At 43.0% G+C, this 21961-nt stretch overlaps 7 protein-coding genes across 8 annotated transcripts, besides 9 other annotated features; 4 read left to right on the top strand and 3 right to left on the bottom strand.

Annotated features, from left to right (window-relative positions):
- Positions 1 to 504: 504 nt before the first annotated feature.
- On the bottom strand, positions 505 to 5900 carry TSTA_066610 (uncharacterized protein; the record flags this gene model as incomplete). Its single annotated transcript, XM_002340561.1, has 3 exons — positions 505 to 4133; positions 4203 to 4602; positions 4654 to 5900. The coding sequence occupies 3 exons, from the start codon at positions 5898 to 5900 to the stop codon at positions 756 to 758; spliced, it is 5025 nt and encodes a 1674-aa protein (XP_002340602.1). The 3' UTR covers positions 505 to 755.
- Positions 834 to 2363: a mobile genetic element.
- Positions 2895 to 5048: a mobile genetic element.
- Positions 3405 to 3968: a mobile genetic element.
- A 1223-nt stretch (positions 5901 to 7123) lies between the features above and the next one.
- TSTA_066600 (apoptosis-inducing factor, putative) lies at positions 7124 to 8320 on the bottom strand (the record flags this gene model as incomplete). Its single annotated transcript, XM_002340560.1, has 2 exons — positions 7124 to 8181; positions 8236 to 8320. 2 exons carry the CDS (start codon positions 8318 to 8320, stop codon positions 7166 to 7168), a joined length of 1101 nt encoding a protein of 366 aa, XP_002340601.1. The 3' UTR covers positions 7124 to 7165.
- A 1093-nt stretch (positions 8321 to 9413) lies between these two features.
- TSTA_066590 (uncharacterized protein) lies at positions 9414 to 10575 on the top strand (the record flags this gene model as incomplete). The annotated part of the gene is made up of 2 exons (XM_002340559.1): positions 9414 to 9607; positions 9696 to 10575. 2 exons carry the CDS (start codon positions 9414 to 9416, stop codon positions 10573 to 10575), a joined length of 1074 nt encoding a protein of 357 aa, XP_002340600.1.
- Positions 10576 to 11541: 966 nt separating this feature from the next.
- TSTA_066580 lies at positions 11542 to 12668 on the bottom strand (the record flags this gene model as incomplete). Of its 2 annotated transcripts, XM_002340557.1 has the most annotated exons (3): positions 12463 to 12525; positions 12066 to 12410; positions 11542 to 11967 (listed from the first exon to the last, which is right to left on the bottom strand). In XM_002340557.1, exons 2-3 carry the CDS (start codon positions 12378 to 12380, stop codon positions 11542 to 11544), a joined length of 741 nt encoding a protein of 246 aa, XP_002340598.1. In that variant the 5' UTR covers positions 12381 to 12410; positions 12463 to 12525. The 2 variants fall into 2 exon arrangements, with proteins under 2 accessions (XP_002340598.1, XP_002340599.1); XM_002340558.1 differs by having other exon boundaries at positions 12066 to 12668.
- Positions 12669 to 13471: 803 nt separating this feature from the next.
- Positions 13472 to 14803, top strand: TSTA_066570 (uncharacterized protein; the record flags this gene model as incomplete). The annotated part of the gene is made up of 3 exons (XM_002340556.1): positions 13472 to 13527; positions 13708 to 13855; positions 13880 to 14803. The coding sequence occupies 3 exons, from the start codon at positions 13472 to 13474 to the stop codon at positions 14801 to 14803; spliced, it is 1128 nt and encodes a 375-aa protein (XP_002340597.1).
- Positions 14498 to 15964: a mobile genetic element.
- On the top strand, positions 15617 to 17302 carry TSTA_066560 (uncharacterized protein; the record flags this gene model as incomplete). The annotated part of the gene is made up of 4 exons (XM_002340555.1): positions 15617 to 15837; positions 16234 to 16470; positions 16660 to 16856; positions 17017 to 17302. 4 exons carry the CDS (start codon positions 15617 to 15619, stop codon positions 17121 to 17123), a joined length of 762 nt encoding a protein of 253 aa, XP_002340596.1. The 3' UTR covers positions 17124 to 17302.
- Positions 16490 to 18007: a mobile genetic element.
- On the top strand, positions 17934 to 18743 carry TSTA_066550 (uncharacterized protein; the record flags this gene model as incomplete). Its single annotated transcript, XM_002340554.1, has 2 exons — positions 17934 to 18654; positions 18682 to 18743. 2 exons carry the CDS (start codon positions 17934 to 17936, stop codon positions 18741 to 18743), a joined length of 783 nt encoding a protein of 260 aa, XP_002340595.1.
- Positions 18171 to 20411: a mobile genetic element.
- A 25-nt stretch (positions 20412 to 20436) lies between these two features.
- Positions 20437 to 21318: a mobile genetic element.
- A 216-nt stretch (positions 21319 to 21534) lies between these two features.
- Positions 21535 to 21592: a microsatellite.
- A 265-nt stretch (positions 21593 to 21857) lies between these two features.
- Positions 21858 to 21889: a microsatellite.
- Between the last annotated feature and the right edge of the window lie 72 nt (positions 21890 to 21961).

Raw genomic sequence — 21961 nt, 5'->3', positions numbered from 1 at the left:
ACGACTGCGGGAAACGTGCCTCCTGGAACCTCGGAGAAATATTTTTACGGAAGGTTCCACCAAGCCTATCAGGTTACGGTAAAGAGAAGCAGGATGAAGTCAAAATAAGCTACACAATTGCCTTGTAACAGGATTAGTGCATGCTCAGTACCCAAGGCGTATCTTCAGGTAAAACGGACTGTTTTACAAGAAATATCAAAAACAATCGAAATTACTTACAACAAACTAGAGTTAGCTTAACCCTAACCCTACGCCTGTGTTGGTATTAAAAATAATCACGTGATACGGAACGTCAAATAACCCTACACACAGCATTACCAGCAAGCCCCATGTTTGAATCCGTATATATGTAGTGGGAGTTAGTGACGCAGGTTTGCTAACAAATTGTATATGTTGTTGTGTTCTGCATCCATCAGGTTCCAAAGCCGGACTTATATAGATATTTTGTCAACTAGCAGACTTGGGCTCTCCCTGTTCCGAGGAATACGACCATGACGTCTCAAGTCAAGTTTCAGGTGCACCAGGTGAAGGTTTATATGTTTGAGGTTGGCTTTGGGATTCTATACCTTGTTGGAAATCCGGAGCATCTGAAAAATACCATTCCGTCCAACAGATACCTAACACCAGGCTTCCAACACACCCCCTCAGCCGCACCGTAGGCAGGCTGACCGTTCTCAGCCGGGATATGCGAATAGCTTCAACTTCAACCAACTTTTCACCTCCTTAGCTGTCTCATATTTGATCTGTTTGTTGACTCATATTTGCAGGGAGTCAAATATCGTGTCTATATCCATCTCCTGCACGTCCTCTTTTTGCTCCTCAATATAAGATGACACGTCGGTCATGCCCACTTGCTTTAAGAACTCATCGAATTCACCCTTTCCAAGTGCCTTAGTGAGCCCGTTCGCGATCATTTTTCTCGTGGGAACGTAATCAACTTGCACGCGTCCTTCTTGGTGCTCTTGTCGAAGCCAGTGATGGTGTATATCCACATGCCGAAGCCGGGTTTTGAGAGTCACGATATCCTTCTCAATGAGGCTAATTGTTTGCTGATTATCACATTCCAGATGCAGTATGGGACTCTCCAACTTAATATCCAATTCCTTCAATAAACGCATCACATATATCCCTTCCTTCGCTGCCTGCGATAGCGCTAACAATTCTGCCTCTATAGTCGATGTTGTTACCGTATTTTGCTTATTTGCTTGCCATCCCGTCACACCTCCATATAACGTCATAACGTACGCTTGCGAACTTTTGCGGTCAAGTGAGTTATCTGCGAACGATGCGTCGCTTGCGACTGTAAAGTCATCCCCACCCCCGAGTTGGAGAGCGAAATGACGGTGATCTTGCAGGTACAAGAGGACTCGATCGGCGGCAAGATGGTGCGAAGGTGACGGATTTATGAGGAAACGGGATAATCGAGATACGGCGAAAGCAATATCAATGCGCGTGCTTACAGCGGCATACATTAGAGATCCGACTTTCCGTTGATAACTGTGAATAGAGGCAGGGCTTGCTCTCCCGTCGTAAGGAAGAAGCTCTTCCTTTTTCATTGGAGTCTCATGAATTGGTTGGGAGTCAGCAAGCTTTATAATCTTGTCAATATATGAGGCTTGACTTAGCCATATGAGTCTTTTCTCGCGATCTCGTAAAATACAGATTCCTAGAAACCACTGAAGGTCTTCTCCTCCAGTGATTGTATATTCTTTCTTCAGATCCTCCATGAGTCCTTTCGCTTCATATTCTTTTCCTTTCTTATAAGCGAGGACAATATCGTCAACATAAAAGAAAATTAATATCCCATTTTTGAGCATGCAGCACGGCTCATGAGGCACCGATTTGAAGCCCAATTTCCATAACGACTCAGTCAACGTTTTCTGCCATTGTAGCGGCGAAGTTCGTAAGCCGTATAACGCTTTATTCAGCTTCAAAACCTGTCCCGGGTAGAGATGTCGATAACCCGGTGGTATCCTCATAAACACCGTTTCCTGAATCGGGGCATGAACGAAGGCATTCACCACATCATATTGTAACATTTCTAAGTCGAAGCGAGCGGCAATTACCATAAAGGTTCTGAACGACCTTGCAGCTAGGGTGGCGGCATACGTATCGCTTTGATGAAGACCAACTTGTTGATCCCCACGTACAACAATACGTGCCTTACACTTAGCGAGCCTACCATGCTTATCAAACTTGTAAACGTACACCCACATGCAATCAAGCACCTGTCTCCCTTTTGCATAGTAAGATGGGACTTTTGACCATGAGTTAGTGGGTTTATGGCTGCGGAGATGATCTTTTTCGGCCTCTAGGAATAGTTCGCCAAGTTCATGAGTTTTCAAATCCTCATGCCTCTTTGGCGGTGCAGGAAGCATATTTCTGTGCAGATTTTTAAGCTCCTTTCCGCTATCCAGGATATCCTTTATGCGCTCCCTCGCTGCAGGCTTCTTATCCATGTAAAAGACCTGTAAGCCAGTTGTAGAGCGCAGGATTCTTCTCAAAGATGAACGGTTGAAGGGCTTTCCATCGCGTGAACCATATATTTTATGGCAAGTGCCTGTATAAAAGGCTGCTTCCCATGTAGTCACTTTTCTCCATGCCGTATCAAGATAACTGCTTTCACTCAGTTCCTCTTTGACCGGATTTTGGATAGTAGCGCTCATGAGCGCCGCCGGAGGTGAATCCGGTGGCGTTGGATAAGGAATATCCTTTTCAATATCATTGATTCCATCGGGATGAATTGCTTCATCCTCGACGAGGACCCTGGCGTCAGTTCCCGCTGCAGTCGGTGCGCCAGTCAGCCCCTCAACCCGTAGGTCGATGTCAGGTTTACCCTCTACCCGTAGGTGAGCATCAAATGGTTTACCCTCTACCCGTAGGTGAGCATCAAGTGGTTTACCCTCTACCCGTAGGTGAGCATTCTCTTCGGCTTCAACAATTCTCGAGTTCGATTTGACGTCGATACGAGGATTGAGGCCTTCTTCCTTAGCGTTCAGGATAGGTTCGTCATCCCGCGTCCAGGACGGTCCCCCAACCGTAGTGCTTTGAAAGTCATCATTTAGAATCTGTACACTATTAAGCAGTTCAGCAATCTCATCAATTGTAGTGGTAGCAAGGTCATTACGCAGCTTATCCACATTGCCATCAAAAACTTCATCCTCATTGAAAATAACATCCCGAGCGCTGACGACAACTCCTAGCTTTGGATTCCAAATGTGGAATATGTTCGTGGAATCGTATCCGACAAGAAATCCTATCCAAGCCTTGGGGTGATATCTCTGGAGCCGTTTCTCTTTCTTCATATATTTGGTTGTGAGCGAATACACCTTGCACCCATAGACTCTAAGATGTGCTTGATTTGGCTTCATATCTTCGAAGACCTTGCCATTTTGAAGCGCGAGATACGTGTGAAAAACCTCATACGGGGTCTTCCAATTCGATTCGTACCTCGGCGTGCGATTGTAGAGGTAAACCGCACAGCGATTGATCTCCGGCCATAAATCTTGTGTAAGTCTTCTGCTTGCAGCCATACCTCTTCCTTTATCCTTGATTACACCCCCCGAGCGTTCGCCTGCGCCGTTTAGCGCCTGCGTGTGCGGAGGTGAAGGCTCGATTCGTATGAACAAGTCTTCTTCAAGGTATTTCCTCACTAGGAACCGCTTCATATATATCTCATTATCGCACTCCACGACGTGTAGTATGATTCCATATTGAGCATCTAATCTCCCGAGTAAATCCTTAAGCGCAGCAAGAATTGTCTCAGCGGTTCGGTCGGTGAGATTATAATCCCAGATGTATCCTGAATATCGATCTGTAACAAGCATCACAGAACTATATTGTGATAATGTGCTGGGTTCAAAGTCATGAAAATCAAGCGCAATACGTTCACCTGGTTTATCTGGATGTTGACGAGGCACTCGACTAATTTGACGCTTCGCCTTTGATGTGCCGCATGCGTCACATTCCACTGTTTTGATTCCTTCACCTTTCTTGAGATTTGTCTTCGAGGATAATCCAGTTATTCGCACCCCTCGAGATGCGTTGGCAAGATGCTCCAGTGCTTGAGGTCCTGGATGTCCGAGTCGCAGGTGCCATCTCTGGATATCTGCTTTTCGTGGATTCCTCCCAGTCTATGAATCAGCGTCCTTGCGTGTTGCCATGGCGGCATTCGCTTGGGATTGATCTCTATATTCGAGGACAAATTGACCATGGCGTTGTTGAATATAACCGACGAAGCGGCCGTCATTCCTTCGTAAGCAATGGTGCGAAGGGCGCTGATCCCAATAGTATCCCATTTTCCAAAGTGCTTGCATTGACACCAAATTGGTTGCAAAATCCTTGCAATAAGCCACATTATATAAACGGATAGGGACACTCTTCCCATTCTGTCCTCTTATTTGTATAACAACTTCGCCATATCCTTCTATTTTGACCTTTGATTTGCCGGCCCACAAGAAATCTCCAGGCAGTGCTACTCGATAATTTTCGAAGCGGTAGATATCGTGGAAAACGTGAATCGTAGAACCTGAATCGAGGATAGCTGACCAATATAGAATATAACCTGTAGCCGTAAATGAAGCTTGGATAGCGATATAGAAACTTGCCTTTTCTTCGTCAATAAATCCAACCTCCCGGTCTAGTCATATTAACTCTTCTGCATTCTTTCCTTTCTTGTTGTTCATCTTTTGTATCTCGTTCAATCTTGTGCTTGTGAGCCTCTTGAGCATATCCTCAACTTCTTCACGAATCTTCTTGTCTTGAAGATTCTTTTCTGTAATCGCTTTGATCTCTGGATTAGGCTTCCATCGAGATGGGGCTAGATCAGGAAAAAGATAAAAGCATCTGTAGGCTGAATGACGTTGTCCGCATCCAATGCATGCAGGACCGCTGCTTGCTCGTGCTGGTTGATAATTCTTATTGCCTTTTCTCTTCCTTTGGCCTGACTCCTTGTCGTTGTCTTTGTTATTATCCTCCCTGTCCTCCTCGTCAGAGCGAGTATCGTGGTCGTGATTCGTATTAAAGGCTCCCCGTTGGAAGCCTCCTCGAGATGTTGTTTGATTCTTGAGCCGAGAGTGCTCTTGAAGTTGTCGTGAGAAATCGAGATAGGTGACTGTTTTATCTTCAATTTTTCCGCTGTACATGGTTCGAATAGTAGTCACCCAAGAGGCGTCGATTTTATAAAAGGCTTCAAAGAAATCCTTGGTCCAGTTTATGGGATCTGTAGCAAATGATAGATTGTGTTGGTTCCCCTTTTGCATAAGCGTTAGCCATCCAGATACCCAAGTGTTCGTATCCTTAGGCCACTGTTGGAATGGCTTCATATGCTTTTTGTATTGGTCCCCTAATTCGTGAGCAATAGTCATCACTGTACGACCAAAGAATTTCTTCAAATTCTCATATCCGGATCGAACGTCAATTCCTTCGCCGAGACACGTTTCTTTGAGGTCATTGCTAACGGTTGACTGCATCCAAGCAGCCACTTCATCGAGGTGCTTTCGTTCCGTCTCGTAGAGAGTCATCTTGGTACGGTGAAGCCCGAGCTCCAGGTTAAAGTGTGCTAATTCTTCCTTATAATCTTCTTTCCATGCTTTGAGCGCTGCTCTCTCAGCCGCAGTAGCGATTGTTGGTATTTGCTGAGAGGTTGACCCATCCTCAGTTTGTGAAGATGGCTCGTTCTCTTGCCCACCGTTCCTTGCTCGGAGATTCTCTAACGTTGGGAAAGTAGGCGCGTTATCTGGCATCTCGGGTTTCTGCATGAGGTCTTTCTTCCCCTTTAGATACTCGAGAAGATCCTTTTGCTCCATTTTTGCTCGAAAGACCTTCTCCCATTTCTCCCAGTCGCTTGGGACAGAGAGGAATTGCTCGGTAGCAGCGTTGTTGGCGTTTCTTGCAAACATTTTGTCGAGTATTGAATTTGTTCAATGATATAACCGTGTTTTCAATGATAATAATTCAGGCTTTTAACTGTTTGAATCCGTATATATGTAGTGGGAGTTAGTGACGCAGGTTTGCTAACAAATTGTATATGTTGTTGTGTTCTGCATCCATCAGGTTCCAAAGCCGGACTTATATAGATATTTTGTCAACTAGCAGACTTGGGCTCTCCCTGTTCCGAGGAATACGACCATGACGTCTCAAGTCAAGTTTCAGGTGCACCAGGTGAAGGTTTATATGTTTGAGGTTGGCTTTGGGATTCTATACCTTGTTGGAAATCCGGAGCATCTGAAAAATACCATTCCGTCCAACAGATACCTAACACCAGGCTTCCAACACCCCACTAAGGGGATCTCCTTTTTGGTCAAGCGGTAATTTTGTTACGACAGTTGGCCATATTTTCACACTAGGCTAATTGGGGATATCGAGCTTACCGGCTATTTGACACTATTTGACACCACTTAACACCAACGATACGAAGCGTCAAATAGAGCTTTTATACGCACTCTTATTACGAGATTTAGAATCACAGGCAGCGGAATATTGGGAACATTGTTGTACGGATTTTACATATAAAAAGGATCGAGTTGACCAGATAGAAATGAGAGAATCAAGATCGATCAATTCAAGGGTTATCTCTCCAAATCTGCTCTTGTTGCAATATCTTACCTAGTTGGTGCTAGAGTCTAAATCCTCCAATAGCCTCCGCAAGTTCTCTCGAGTAGATATCTGTGTACTGGGACGTTAATCCCACGGTAAGACAAGAGGAATTGTCACTATAACAGATAGTCGTATGGTGTCTCGATAAAATTCATCAACAAAGCTGACATGGTTAACATAAAAAGACTGAAGCTCAAGAAGAAGAGGATCATATCTGTAGGGTACCTCATTCTTATACGTTTGTGGATTCCAGGATCGGAATTCCAACATGACAGCAGGTATGGCGAGTCAGATCAGGCCGGATTAAGATACATGAAATCTGTGGTTGCTGACAGGAAAATTATTCACTTTTTTTTCCAAGCTGGTCTGAATTTTCGCAGTCAGTCTTCCAGTCAGTCCCTGGGAATGGAATTGCAATATGTAAAACGGGGCTCCATCGACAACTGATTAAATTAATAATATTATACACGTAGATAAATGTAGAATGAATCGAATATTCAAAAAAACATTGAAAACAATGATATCATATCCACCTTTCGATGACAAAAGATCTAATAACATAACATAATCAAGCTAAACCAGCCAAAGAGGCCGCCTTAGGCACAAAGAAATCTTTTCCCTTAATCATCTTGACAACCCAGCTCCAGGGTGTCATTCCCATCATCTGACCTGTACCAGCTCCCGCACCAATGGGAACAAACATCATCGCTTTACTTTTCTCAATCTCTGCAGACGTGACGTACGTAGGTCGTTTACTCGCAGACTTGAGAATGTCGGCCTTCAAATTGTCCACCAAGATGGGGAAACGCTCATCAATTTTCATGACCGTTCGAGTAGGCAAGGCTGTAATATCACCAATAGCGTAAATATTCTTGTTTTTTGAACCAGTGACATGGAATTGTTCGTCAACTTCAACCCATCCATTTTTATCGAGAAACTCCTTGGGTATGAAGCTGTTATTAGGAGTGACGCCGACAGCAGAAATGTAGAGGTCTGCATTTAGTATTTGGCCATCGGATAGAGTGACTTCCCACGAGAAGCCTTGATTGACTGCATTGGTGACTTTGCTTCCCTTGATGATACGCACGCCTCGCCGCTTAAGTATTTTCTCTGCAGTATCTCCAGAAGACTTTTTCAGCATAGGAAGGAGTTGTTTCGTGGCAGACACCAAGGTGATGATAGCTTCAGTACGACGAGCTTCAGTGAGCTCGCCAACGAGTTCAATGCCAATAGGGCCTGCACCGCCAATAATGATGCTCTTCGCTGACGCTATCGATTTCTGAATGTTGCTGATTTGCTCTGAGAGGTCGCTTGATCCGAAGCGCTTGAACGGTGCCAAAGCGCCGTCAGTAGCCGATGCTGTAGATGAACCAGACGCAATTACAAGGTAGTCATATTCCAGAGTAAACCGGTCGTCTGTATCGCTCCTCAGGATCGTAATTGCGCGGTTTGTCTCATCGATTTCAGTCGCAGTACCGACAATTAGTTTGAAGTTTTCGCCATATGAAGTAAAGCCGTCTTTGATGGGGATCAGGTATTGGTTCTTAGAGAAAGCTTTCGGCTTCGCTAATATGCGAGGCGCTGCTATGCAATAATAAAATTTGTCGGAGGGATTGATCACTATGACTTTGACCTGACCGACAGGCACGTCTTTCAAGAGCCCGCGGGCGACTTTCAGACCCCCAAAGGAACCACCAATAATGACCACAGTTTTTGGCGCCATAAGTCACTCTTGACTATCTGCAAATACCCGGTGTGTAAAATTCGTCTTGCGACACTTAAAATTTATAGAATAAGATTTATTATGAAATCCAGCAAATAAAAACAGACGCTCGTCTATCGTATTCAACGAAGCAACGAAATACAAAGACCTATAAATTTATACCTGGGCGGACAGACAATGCTGGAATATGCAAACCTAATTCGCCATCAGAACAATGTTTGTAAAAAGATTATAAGCTTAACCATTGAATTGGTAAGCAAGGAAAAGATTTTTCTATTAAATCCTATCTATACATTATCGATTTCTATAGGTGATAGTGTTTGAGTAATTTTGAAGGACATAGGATCGGCCGATGCAGCCGCCCTAGATTTGGATGACAAATGCTCATGAATCCGTTCATTTCCCTCAGAAACCCTTTTTCTCCAATTTCCGGCCACGTAGGACCGCGGATATGTTCGTCAGCAATTTACGGAGGTGGGTACAAAAAGACTTTTGCATGTGGCGGGCGCTACTCATTAGCTCTTATTTGTGCATTTTATCAATACATACTATTACAAGACAAAACATGAGTTAGTTTTTATACTTTTTACCAAAGGGTTAGTGTAATAATATAGAGCCTCTTGATTTGTTTACTTGATTACAAAGCTATCTTATTACCAGGTGAAAAATACTAGCATGTAAGCTAGTGCACAAGCGTATTTAGCGCTGCAAAAGACTCATTGTGCCCACCTCCGGAAATTGCTTGAGAAGTAAATCGTTCTTCCCTTGGCATTATGTTACGGCAATTGGATGCTTACTGTATCAAGATCTTCTGTAATGAAGTTCTGCTTAGGTCATAATTCGAAGTCTCTTAGATCGAGCTGCCTAGTAACTCCCACCCCATTACTAATTATCAAACCAGATTAGAGAAAGAGACCGAATAGGTTGAAACGAATTGAATCGAAACCAGTTGAATTATAGGCATAGACCCTTAAAAACGCAGACTTTATGAAATGCCGGGCAAACCTACAAAAGGTCCAAGATGACCTCAATTTTCAGGGAGTTATTCGACGTAACCCGCTGGCATCCGCCGACATAAACTCAAATAGTTCACATGTTCATGATGATTCTCGCCTCTACGTTAGTAGCAGCAAGTGCTGTTTTCGTGACAGCGGCTGCGTCTCAAAAAGCTCCCGGATCATATGTGCAGCGCTGTCCTAACATCACCGGAACCATCAATGTTTCTCAGTATCAGCAATATCCCGAAAACTTTGATTTCGACCAGTACCGTTGTCGTCTTTACCTGGGGTAAGTATGATTTGCGCCAGGAGTACTTTTCAAGAAGCTTTTACATCCATGAACGGGGCTTGTGTAACATAGACTAATCTCCTTGCAGCTCACTTTTTAACTCGACCGTAACCACCTACGATCCGTACACAAATGAGGTTATACATATTGCCAAATTTGAAAATATTACGCACAATCATCTTTATCATGTCGGGGGCGTTCGTGTCGATCAGAATTCTGGCCAGCTGGGCATTACAATCAACCCTGCCAACATTTTCGAGACAAACGGAGCGGATTGGTCCGGCTTGAACTGGTTTATAAAGTATGATCCGATCTTGCGCAAAGAACTCTTCCGAGTGAACCTCACAGAGGTGGGAGGAGGGAAAATTAATGGAGTTCAAGACTCGGAGGTTGATCCTCGCGGCAACTACTATGTTATCGGATCATTTCCTTCTTCCATCATCCGAGTCGACACATGTGGCAATGCAAAACTTTGGTATCTTATAGAACCATACAATGCGACCGTTTACGGTGCGGCTGGTGCTGCGGCGATTGGCGACATTCTTATCGTGAATGATGACACATATAACCGTCTCCTCCGCTTTAACATGACGGAGGAACAGGGCAAACCAACGTTTGTTGATGTTTCGCACAATATGACGCTTTACCATAGCGACGCAATTTATCTTCCTCCCAAGTACGAAGGAAAGGTGCTTCTTGTGGCCGAAGACACTGAAGGCTTGCAGGTCTTCTTCTCGAAAGATGCCCAGTGGTGGAGTGCCGATTATCTTGGAATTATCCCCAATAGCCAGCTTGTTTACGGCAACAGTTTCACGTCAGCTGCTACTCAAATTGGTGACAGTGTTTACGCCCTCGAGTCTTTCTTCTTCGATGCCGCCATTGTCCCATGGAATGCTGGCAACCGATCGATATTCCCGGAACCTGATGTGACTGACGCTCTGGCCGCACTTGTAGCCCCCTATCTTTGATAGCTGGCAGGTGTCTGAATTTGCGCAAAGCTATTCTTCTTGAATGAAAACATAACCAAATTTATTTTACTTTGTATCAGTACCATAGTGTTCATAATTATTCTAGCCGCTCATTTTTAGTTTCTAATCCAACTAGTTTGATTTTTCAACGGTCTTTCTAATCAAATTTCTACGACAGGATTATTCCATACTAAATCTAAACCGGCAAAACGCTCCTTCAAAGTTCAAGGAAATTCTCTTTGGAGTTCGAAACTTCAACGATTTCCAAATCATCCAGATGAATCAACAAGGCAGAGAGATCAGCTGTTCAATCTCACACGTCAAACAGGCACCTTAGGAGAACTATGTCGGCACCTGGAATTCAGTACAATGATAACCCTTCATAATATATCACAAATCGTCCCACCAAAATGTCTATATGAGCCCTACTGTGGAATCTGATGTCAAGATGGAAAGAAAAAGAGAGAAAATATAGCTAGTTGATTCTTCCTTTATTATCCCTACAAACTACCGTATGAAGCGTGACATACTGGGTTCTTTGTACCTCAGAATTGGCCCAGAGTAAAACCACCCATGCAAGGGCTTGCTCGCTGTCACGTATCTTATGCGCTAGGAAGAATGTTGATAAACACTAAAGCGAGCTCATTCTTGTTTGAACGCCCGGACGGAACCAGCGAGCTTCCAACGGGCTCAGGAACCTCGGGGAGTCAGGTGGATGACTAGATCTTTCCGGAAATTGTCGTAGAAGTGGAAATTGAAGGGCCTGCTCCAGGTTATCAACTATGTATGCAGTTAAGTATTGGAAGGGGATGCACGAAGAATTGGAAGCTAACCTGAGGCGTTGGGGAGTCTACCTCTATGGCTCCGACGTTCCTAGCTAGCTTTTCTTTCTCTCGCTCCGCACTTTTAATTATTGTTATTGTATAGCTACCTAGATAGTTGGCTTGAGCAACTTCATATGACATTTTACAAATTGAGACTTCTGAACTCGTCGAGGGACCAGTATTTACTCATATTTTCTGCCCCAAGTGCCTTCACCTCATCGTCCAAATGACTCCATAGTGTCGATCCGAAATTCCCCATGATTTTGCGAATCTCTGTAGTTGAAAATGCCTGTTTTCCAGAAGCGCATTGCTCAAGATACCGCTGCATCTGGTCAGCACCAGCATCAATCTTTTCATGCTGCTTGGATAGACTATGGTGTGGCTGAAAATCAAGCATTCTCCTGCTCAGTACCGGATAAATGTGACGTTCTTCAAAGCGGTGGTGCATATGTAATTCTGAACAGAATTGAAGTCCCATTCTAATCATGGCTCGTGCCTCAGACTGGCTGGGTTGGTCCTTCTTGCTCATCTTTTGCAATTCGTCCCAGGTACGTCTGAATTGATCGTGCTTTTTATGGAAATTAATCCATCATCAGCACAATTCTTTGTATCAGAAATCACAACGCATTTTAAGGGAGATAAATTGGAAGGTCAGGGAACTCTTACAAAATAATTCATTTGCACCGCAAACTTATTGTATATGTGGAACTCTGCCGGCGAGAGAGTCGGCTTCGATGAATCTTTATCCATTGTACCTCCTGTATTCTGGCGATCAGAGTGGTCGTCGGATCTTGAAAGTTGCGGTGCCGAGGTGCTCGATATACCAGAGCCCATTCGGCGACGATATCTAAGGTGGCTAAAACTACCGTAGTCATCGGCAGCAAGTCGAAAATTTGTGACAACACTTAAGCAGAGCAGACGAAGTGTAGAGGAATTTAAGGAGTCGAGGAAGTCCTTCGACGTAACTTTCACATGTGCCATAGCCCTATTTCATTCCAGATGGTTTATGAACTATCAGTACCTTCAGTTGTCTGGGGCAGTCCGCATCAGTTACAGCCTTTACCTAATGCTGCCTATTTGACAACCAGGCGGGAGCGGAGCGGCCGCCCGAATCTTGGGAGACTTATTATATTCCGTCCCTCCGTTTTTGCCCTTTCGCCGCTTATGATTTGTACTCACGCCACATGTCCCGGACGTCTTGAAACTGAACTTGGCGACTAATCCATGGAATTAACAGGTCAGCATAACATCGCAGACCAAAGATACGTCACAGGCAGATGTTGACATGACGGTCGAAATGACCGAGTCGTATATTTTGTTGGAACTCAGAATGAGCTAAACCAATTTGGGAATAGGACAAGATTTGCGTATCAAGAAATTTCGAGAATTGGCATCACATTCCGACGCGATATTGAACATTACAAATCAACTTTACAGCCTATCTCTAGAAAGTTCGATTTGCATAAATGTCGACTTTTAGTGATATCACTTCTATGGAATCTTGTATATAAAAACAGGTTCAATACTCCTAGATAGTGGTTGGAGAGGAGTGCCGGAAAATAGACCTAGTTCCTTATACGTATTGTTTAGTGCTTGCCTTCACTTAGTCATCGCTCTAGTAAACCAACGTTCCGACAGTTATGAGCCTGGGATCCCTGCGAATATAGTACAAGAATTGTATCGGAAGTATTGGACTAAAGCTTAAAGCTATTCGCAGAATTGAACTCTTATCGACGACCGTTGGTTTTAGTATACATTTGATGAACGACCGTGTGTGAACCCTTGAAGGTATCCGTGCCCAGGAGGAACGAGTGAACTCGTTATTAGTAATAGATGAAAATAAGGGAACTGTTATTTTAAAGTCATCGAACGAATGAAGGAGATGGTTAGAGCAGTTGAGAATAAAGGCGACGAAGGAATGAGTCTGGGACTATGTGAATCCATCCCCGTTGCGGACACACGAGGTGGAACCGGCACCGGAGAAACTAGTTAAACCCCCTTTTCTAGACAGTATAATGCCAAATCAGAATGAGGATCTAGAAGTTGAGAAGCTTGCATTGATGCGCTTCTAAATGGAATTACAGTTGTATGAGCAGCATTATCAATGGTATAAGAACGAAAAGGCGAGGTATGAGAAGCACTAGGAACGATTAGACGCGGTACGATTGTATATATTCGACACGGTTGAACTAGGATACCATCCCTGAATCTGGATGAAGCAAATGGTTCTCGAGATGACACAGGAATTGTAGGAGGAATTTGCTCTGCAACCGGAGCAGGAGCATGAACTAATAAATGAGAGATACAGAGATTTGCTTACTCCGAAACGAGGCATGAAGCCTAAGGATTGGATCTTGAAATGGGAGAATCTATTATTGGATATGCAACTAACAAATTTCAACAAGATTCTAGAGAAAAGAATGTCAAGGGACTTTATTCGTTCATCAGCTTTTATTGTACCTAAGTTTGCTAAATCATAGACAACAACACTCATCGAATTGGATACTGGATTGGAAGTATTGCATAGGAAGATTGGATTAGATTTAGTACCAGGGATTCGCGATATAATAAAGATTTTCAAACAATGGGTTAAGGCACAACGCAACGTGATGGACCCTACTCGACGTGATGCATCATTTGCGACATTAGGTGGTAAATTGGATCAACCTGAGAAGGAAGAAGAACAAAAAGGTGTTCAGCAATCCAATCAGACTAGTCAACAATCAAGATCATGTTGGAAAAGTCAATCGAAAAACAGAGAAAGAACGTGCCTATGCGGAGCAAAGCACAACTTTGAGGATTGCCTATATGTCAATGAAGGAAAAAGATCAAAGGATTGGAAAGAAGATGAGGATATTACCAGAAAGTTCAAAGATGTGGAACGCAGTAATACATCGCTAGCGAAGGCACTTAAGGCAGTCAAAGAGAAGCTTAAACCGACAAATTCAGCCAATAAAAAGGAATATGACGACGGCGAGAAGGACAACGAACCGGAAAGATCGAACTTTGTATATGATGAGGATGAAGTTCAGATATCAATAGGTCCACGTTTTAAACGATCAAGCATAGCAATACAAGTTCAAATAATGGCGATAGCCACAGATTCAGATAAAGATCTTAAGGATGCAGTCATTTTGGATAACGGTACAACAACTAACATCTTCAATGACTTAAGATGGCTTCACAATATAGGAAATGAAGAACAAATTTATCTTGTTGGAAATGGCTCAGTGAAGATGTATAGACTAGGGGAAATGATTATCTATCCAATAAATCCGATTAGCAGACAGGCAAAGAAAGGGATATTAATGAAGAAGACATGGTATGTTCTAGGAATGCATACTAACATTATCTCGCAAGGAATGGCTGAGGAATACAGACTTTTCTTTAATGGTTTGACTTGAAGATTGGTGACAAAGAAACAAGATATTTATGGACTGAAGAAGAAAGGAAGGCTTTATCTAATTGAATGGGATGAAAACCAGAAACCTAGGAGTTCTCTAGGAAACGACTTAGCATTTAGTTCTTTTGAGAGAAAAGTATTGAAGGACTCTGGGAATGTATAGCACAAACAACTTGGACATATATTGGAACAAGCCATTGAGAAACTTCAGGAAGCAACGGAGGGTGCACTTGTTACTTCACCAAGGGCTTTAGGCAGGAATGAAGAAAGATTCAAGGAGAAATATGAGATTTGCGAACTTTCCTCGGCAAAGAGACAAATAAGCAGAGTGGCGATACCACATCTAACGCTACCGTTCTAAAAAGTATTTGTTGATATCATTGTTATGAGCTTGGCAAGGAACGGAGATATGTACGCACTTCATCTATTTAACCCTTTTATAAAATACCACGCCTTGACAACGACCCCAACAAAATCAGTAAATTTTGACTTGTAATGGTTAATTAAGGATGTTAAACAAACATTCCATGTTATGATTGAAGTCATACATTACGATGGTGAATTAGCAATCAATGGAAATGACTTCAAAGATTGGTGCAAGTTAAAATGGAAAACCCTTGTGATAACAGTTCCTGATACTCCAGAACAAAATGGGCTAAGTGAGCGAGCTGGAGGACTTATCACTACACAAATAAGGAGTGCGATCCAGGAAGCAAACTTACCAACAGGATTGTGGCTATATGTTATGTAAGCGATGGTATATATTATTAATTGAACGCCCACAAAGGCAATTGGGTACAAAACCCCATATGAAATGGTGTATGGCAAGAAACCTTATATTGGAAATTTGTACTTGCTCGGATCAAAGGCATATATAAGGATCGACACTAAGAAAAGTGAGAAGATGGAACCGAGGGCTCAAATCGGATATCTTGTTGGATACGAGTCTCATAATATTTGGCTAATTTGGACAGAGGGACCACGAGGGACCAAGGTCATTCGAGCAAGGGATGTTATTTTTAATAAAATGAAGAAGTATAATCTAGAACATCCATTTGCTAGAGAGATTATTAGGAACGGTGTGACAAAAATCACAGAATCATTAGACATACTGAACCTGGAGGACTTCAATGAAGAATAAGTTGTAGAATCAGTTAACGAATATATGAATCTGCAGCAATCATCCTCGATGAAATTTCCTCTGGAAATCCCAGTATTAGCTTCTGGAAACAGCCAGACAGTCACAACACAGTAACATATACCAGAAAGCATGGAGATTGATGATCAACCTGTTAACGAGCCAACACAGTCTGTTGTAATACACTCTAATAGCTATTTGATACCCAGCCCGTCAGCATCCAGTTCGACAGAGTTGATGCAAGGTCACTAGATGTCAACAAGCAAGGAATTGTTACTGGAAAATCGAATTAGTGATCAGAATCAGGATGACAACATGGAAATCAACGACGTACATGGCCAGCAAGATAATCAGTTAGTTCAATTTAACAATATCAAAAATAAAGTCACATTGTATGGTGATGAACCCAAATTTGACGAATCTAGGAGGGTGACTGGTGAGGATAGTGGTGAGGAAGAAGCTCAACAGGATGAAGGAGCAGAGCGAGAGAATATGGCTCTCACGGCCGGAACAACTACTAGTCCGAGTGGGTAGATTCCCTAAATAGGAAATGAACAGACACCACTGTTGCAATTGACCAATGAGGAATCAAGAAATCCTGACGTCACGTTACCTGAGCTACTACTATCAACTACCCCGCAGCAAAGAAGCGCGCCAAAGGCCTCAGAAATCGGAGCTGACTTCTCAGAGGGAAATATTGTGACAGGACCACGCTGAAGGATTCCCTCTAAGCGTGCTCGAAGCCCAGAAATAGCGACATCTAAGGCGGAGAGGAAGAGGCACCAAGCCTTTTTCGCGAGAATAAAGTTATTGCAAGAGTCTTCAGCGTATAAAGCGTTTTTAGCAGCCGCAGAGAAACTTGATGGGTATAAGCTGCTTCATAAAGATATCCCACCAGAGCCCAGAAACTGGATAGGTGTCAAAAGACACAGATTTACCAGGCAATTTGAGGAAGCTGGGAGAACTAAGATGGAGTCACTAAAGAGAAAAGGCACATTTAAAATTGTTAACAGACCTGAAGGAAAGTAAATCCTACCACTGACATGGGTCTTCAAATACAAATTTAACAAATTTAGGAAGATTACAAAGTTCAAAGCACAAATTTGTGTCTAAGGAGACTTACAAAAGGGTATGGATTTGGAAACACGAGCAGCAACGCTTGCCGCAAGAATTTTTAGAATGATGATAGCATTAGCTGCAGTTTTTGATCTCAAGATTGTACAACTTGATGCAATCAACGCTTTTGTCAACAGTGACCTGGATGAAGAGGTATACGTTTATTTTCCAGATGGCTTCAGAATTCCCGGAAAAGTCATACGATTAAGGAAAGCGTTATATGGATTACGACAAAGTCCGCAATTATAGCAAAAAGAGCTTACAGGAACGCTATTAGAGCTTGGATTTTCGCAAATTCCGGATGAAGAGTGCTTATTTATTAAAGATAGTGTGTTTTTACTCTTCTTTGTGGACGATATTTTGATCTTTTACAACAGGAAAAATCGAGAATCTCTCTTTAAGGAAATTGTTAAGAAACTCATAAGCAAATATGAGATTCGACAAATGGAGAAATTTGAGTGGTTCTTGAATATGCGAATCATACGGGATAGGAAGCAGCGGAAGATCTAGATTTGTCAAGATTCGTATATTACTAAGATTGCTAAAAAGTTTAGGCTAACGCAAAGCAATACAAGGACACCAATTTCAATCGATTTACAACTATTAGAGAGTGAAGCCACGAATGAAGACATTCACCTCTATCAAGAATTGATGGGATCAGCAATGTATACTGCAGTTATGACCCGACCTAATGTTGCAAAGCTAGTAAACGAACTTGCCAAATTCACTACAAATCTGTCAAAGGATCACATCCGCTAGATTAAACATGTCATTGAATATCTCTATAATATATGATTCCTCGCTATCGAATTCTCACTACCAGAAAACAGCGATTCGGACGTTGCTATATGTGCTTCGGATGCTTCTTTTAGAGACAATGCCGATCGTACGAGCTCGGAGGCTTATATCTTCAGTTTATACAGAGGTCCTGTCGACTGGCGTGCCACAAAGTACAACTAATACCAAAGAGGCCTCGGATCTCCTATTCCTACAGATTTTTTTGCCTATAGGAAAGTCTGCTCTGATAGTTAACATCTATAATGCCCCAGTAGGCTCCATCAGAGCAGGCAAAGCCGCGAAAGCTCTTACAACTCTGCCAGAGGTATATTTCCCTCAAGCAATGATACTTGCAGGCGATCTCAACCTACTACACAATAGATGGCAGCCCTCGCTACATCGCAGCCCTACACCTTCTGCAGAGCCATTCATTAACTGGCTGGACCTCCAGGGTCTAGTACTCATCTCTAATATAGACTGTCCCATACATGAAAGGGGTAACGTGTTAGATCTCAGTTTTGCCTCAAGCCCTCTGGCACTCGCGGGAGCTAAAACTAGCATAGCGAGCCACTTAGATGCAATCTTAGATCATCAACTACTAATCACCACTGTACCATGGGATCAGAGATACAAGGAAACAGCTCAGAAACTGAGATTTGACACACTAGACCACACCTTCTTCCTCTCGCTCCTCGCCTCTAATCTTACTGGCACTAAGAGCTCAGCCGCAACAGAAGAAGATCTTGATGCCCTTACTGAAAAACTAACATCTGCAATTCAAGGAGCATATAGAGGCTCTGCTAAGAGGACCATGATACAAGGTATAGGATAACCATGATGGAATGAAGACTGCAAGAAAGCTTTATACAATTACCGCTTAGGCCTCTGCTCAAAGACAGACTTTCGCTAGACTACTAGACAGACTTAATAACAATTCTGGCGTGATAAGCTCTCTATAGTATCACAAATAAAGGATATTTTTAACATAAGTAAATGGCATAAGTCTACAGGCATCTTCCAAAGCCCTCCACTGAAAGATCTGCTAAGGCCCAACAGCCTCCCAGCAGTTACTGTACATGAGAAATGAGACGTACTAGTCCGCAATCTTCTCCAGAACTCGGCAGAGGCAGGAGATATATCTCTAGACTCCCCAGCAGTCCCTTCCACTAGTCTCTACTTCCCAGATATATCGATGCTACAAGTGGAGGAGTCAGTACTTCAGGCAGGAAACACAGCCCCTGGCGCAGATAAAATCCCAACCTGCATACTCAAAGTAGTATGGCCTCTGATCAAAGATAAGGTACTAATGCTATATTAAGAGTGCCTAAAGATTAGTTATTATCCTAAATGCTTTTAATATGTAATCTTAGCAATCATCCAGAAACCAAAAAAGACTGATTGGTCTTCACCTAGCTCATACAGACCAATCGCTCTCCTATTAGTACTTAGCAAAGAACTGGAGCGCTTGGTGGCATAGAATATGGCATGGATCTCTATACACTATAAAGTATTAGTAAGGCAACAATTTAGGGCTCTTCTACTAAGATCTGTAACTGACCTGACCATATGCCTAATATATGATGTCAAATAAGCGCTAAATTAAGGTATGACTGCCTCACTCCTTACCCTAGATGTTAAGAGCGCCTTTGATTCTGTGCTTCCTGGCAGACTGATCCGCAGACTACGCGAGCAGGGCTGGCCTACCAATCTCGTTCTCTGGATTGCCTCCTTCGCTACTGGAAGATCAGTTCAGATCTGACTTGATAGAGAGATTGGCCCCTCAACAGACATTGCATGCGGTCTTCCACAAGGATCCCCAGTATCTGGCATTCTTTTTATGCTCTACATAGCGCCTCTATTCTGTCTAGGAAATCCAAGGAACAGATTTAGTTATGCGGACAATGTAGCCAACCTAGCAATCTCAACATCTCTTATTACTAATTGCGAAGCCTTATCAGACTCATTTTAAGAAGCTCTTAATTAAGGCGCTGCAGAGGGCATTACATTTATACTAGATAAATACAAGCTTCTTCACTTCTCCTAATATAAAGCAAACCAGGACCCAACCTGCACATCTTCAGTGAAAGCTAGATCTATTATAATATCAGAAAATACTAAACGGCTATATCTACAATAGCTAGGAATCCTCTTTGATAAAAAGCTAACATTTAAATGGCATATTAGAGAAACAGCATCTAAAGCCCTCACTATGGCCAACGCTCTTCGCTCTCTAGGGAATACTGTTTGAGGAGTCAAATCTAATTTACTATAGCAGGCTATATCAGCCTGTGTACTTCATAAAGTATACTATGGCGTAGAAACCTGGTGGCCAGGACGTACTCGCCCTGAACCTTCCTAGATTTCAAACCAAGTTAGAGAATATCTTGAGAAACTAACTAAAGTAATACTAATAGGTGCAAGAGCAGTCCTTCTAGTCTTCCGCACAACCCCAAAGCCAGTCCTTTATTGAGAGTCTAGATTCTCTCCACCAGAAATTGAACTAGATTGAATAGCCCTCCTTGCAACTATGGCATCTCAACCCTTATTACCCACTTCAAAGACACGCAGAACAGATCGCTAGTAATGGCCAACAAACCAGCTAATTTACCCGCCATACACTGGCCCTCCCAAACTCTGAACAGATAAACCCTCTCTAATATGCTCCCTGGCACCCTCGCGAGCCTCATAGGAATGCTCAAGTTTAAATAGGAGCTCCCATGGGACACACTAAGGAACAGGCAGCGGCTAATTTCATGGCTTTTCAATGTACCATCCCTAGCTCAGATATTGTAATCTTTTCAGATAGATCTAGGCTAGCAGACGGATGTGCAGGGGGTAACTATATTAGACTTTAAGCACACCATCAGTTCCTCCACTCCTCACTCTCATATAGACATGGGAAAGAGGTCTTTGACGTAGAAGCAGAAGCAGCTCTAGCTAGCGCTCAAGCAGTAATAGCATACCTAATAGCTTAATTTGCTACTAATCTATAGATCTGCCTTGATAACCTAGAAGTTGCTATATACTTTCTATTTTCCTCTACAGGATCTTTCTAAGAAATCTTTAAATCCTTCTGCACCCTTATAGCTGCCTAGCCACTTCGCAAAAGGTTTCCTCATACCAAAAGCAGATCTATTTAAATCCAATGGGTCTCTAGACACGCCAAAATCCCTGAGAACAAAGCGGCTGATCTCGCTGTCAAAGAGGGAGCTGCCTCAATCCTTCCTGCTCCTCACAAATCCTTATACGCCTCGCTAAAGAGATACACCAAGACTCAATCCCTATCCGCTGCTCTGTCACAATGGGAGAAGGTGACACCACAGAGCTATTAAGATCTAGAAATAACCACTTCCTCTAAGCGCCCTAGGGAGCTTCAACTCAACCAACTTGACCTCGGCCATGTTATTACGGCCTATACTAGTCATGGAGACTTTGCAGACTACTATAAATACTTTAATTATAATGATACTTATCTTCTCTGCCAATATAGAGTATAAAAAGCACCTCTGCACTTCTTCTTCTGTTATATAGCTAAGAGACGAGCCCCTCGGCCTCCTGGGCCCCCTTCTGAGGTCATCTCTTTTCTCTTAGGCACTGCTAAAGGAGCACAAAAGCTAGCTACATGGCTAGCAGAGACCCACTTCTTTAAGGATATCTGCCCTCGCCAATCTCTCCTTAGCACCTAGCTAAGACAGCCCTACTCTTCCTTTATATTTCTCTTCTCCTTCTTTCTTTCTCTTCTCTTCTTTCTTTCCCTCTCTGCAAAACTTACTGTTCAGTTATAATAGTGGTGGAGTGATAGGTCATGGAGTGTAGGCGGACCATTATAGCTGGCAAATACCTAAAATCTACTCAAAGTGGACCTCCCTGTAAGACCACGGCAGCTATGGAAATGCGCCAAAGAGTCTCTTATTTATACATAAATCTGATAGGACCTAAAACCCGAGGCTTACTCCTCGGCGGCCTATGTCCCAGTAGGGATCGGTGGGAAGCGTGCGAGTCACGAACCACGGCCGTTAAATATACACACACACACACACACACACACACACACACTGGCCGTCACAGGCGTAATATGGGCTTGCTCCCTATGTAGACAGTTTTTTCTTCAGCTCACGTCTTGTTACT

Source organism: Talaromyces stipitatus, genomic scaffold (genome assembly GCF_000003125.1).
Source record: "Talaromyces stipitatus ATCC 10500 scf_1105507295523 genomic scaffold, whole genome shotgun sequence".
NCBI lineage: Eukaryota > Fungi > Ascomycota > Eurotiomycetes > Eurotiales > Trichocomaceae > Talaromyces > Talaromyces stipitatus.
Note: the sequence above shows the minus strand (reverse complement) of the source record. Positions and strands in the feature narration are given on the sequence as shown.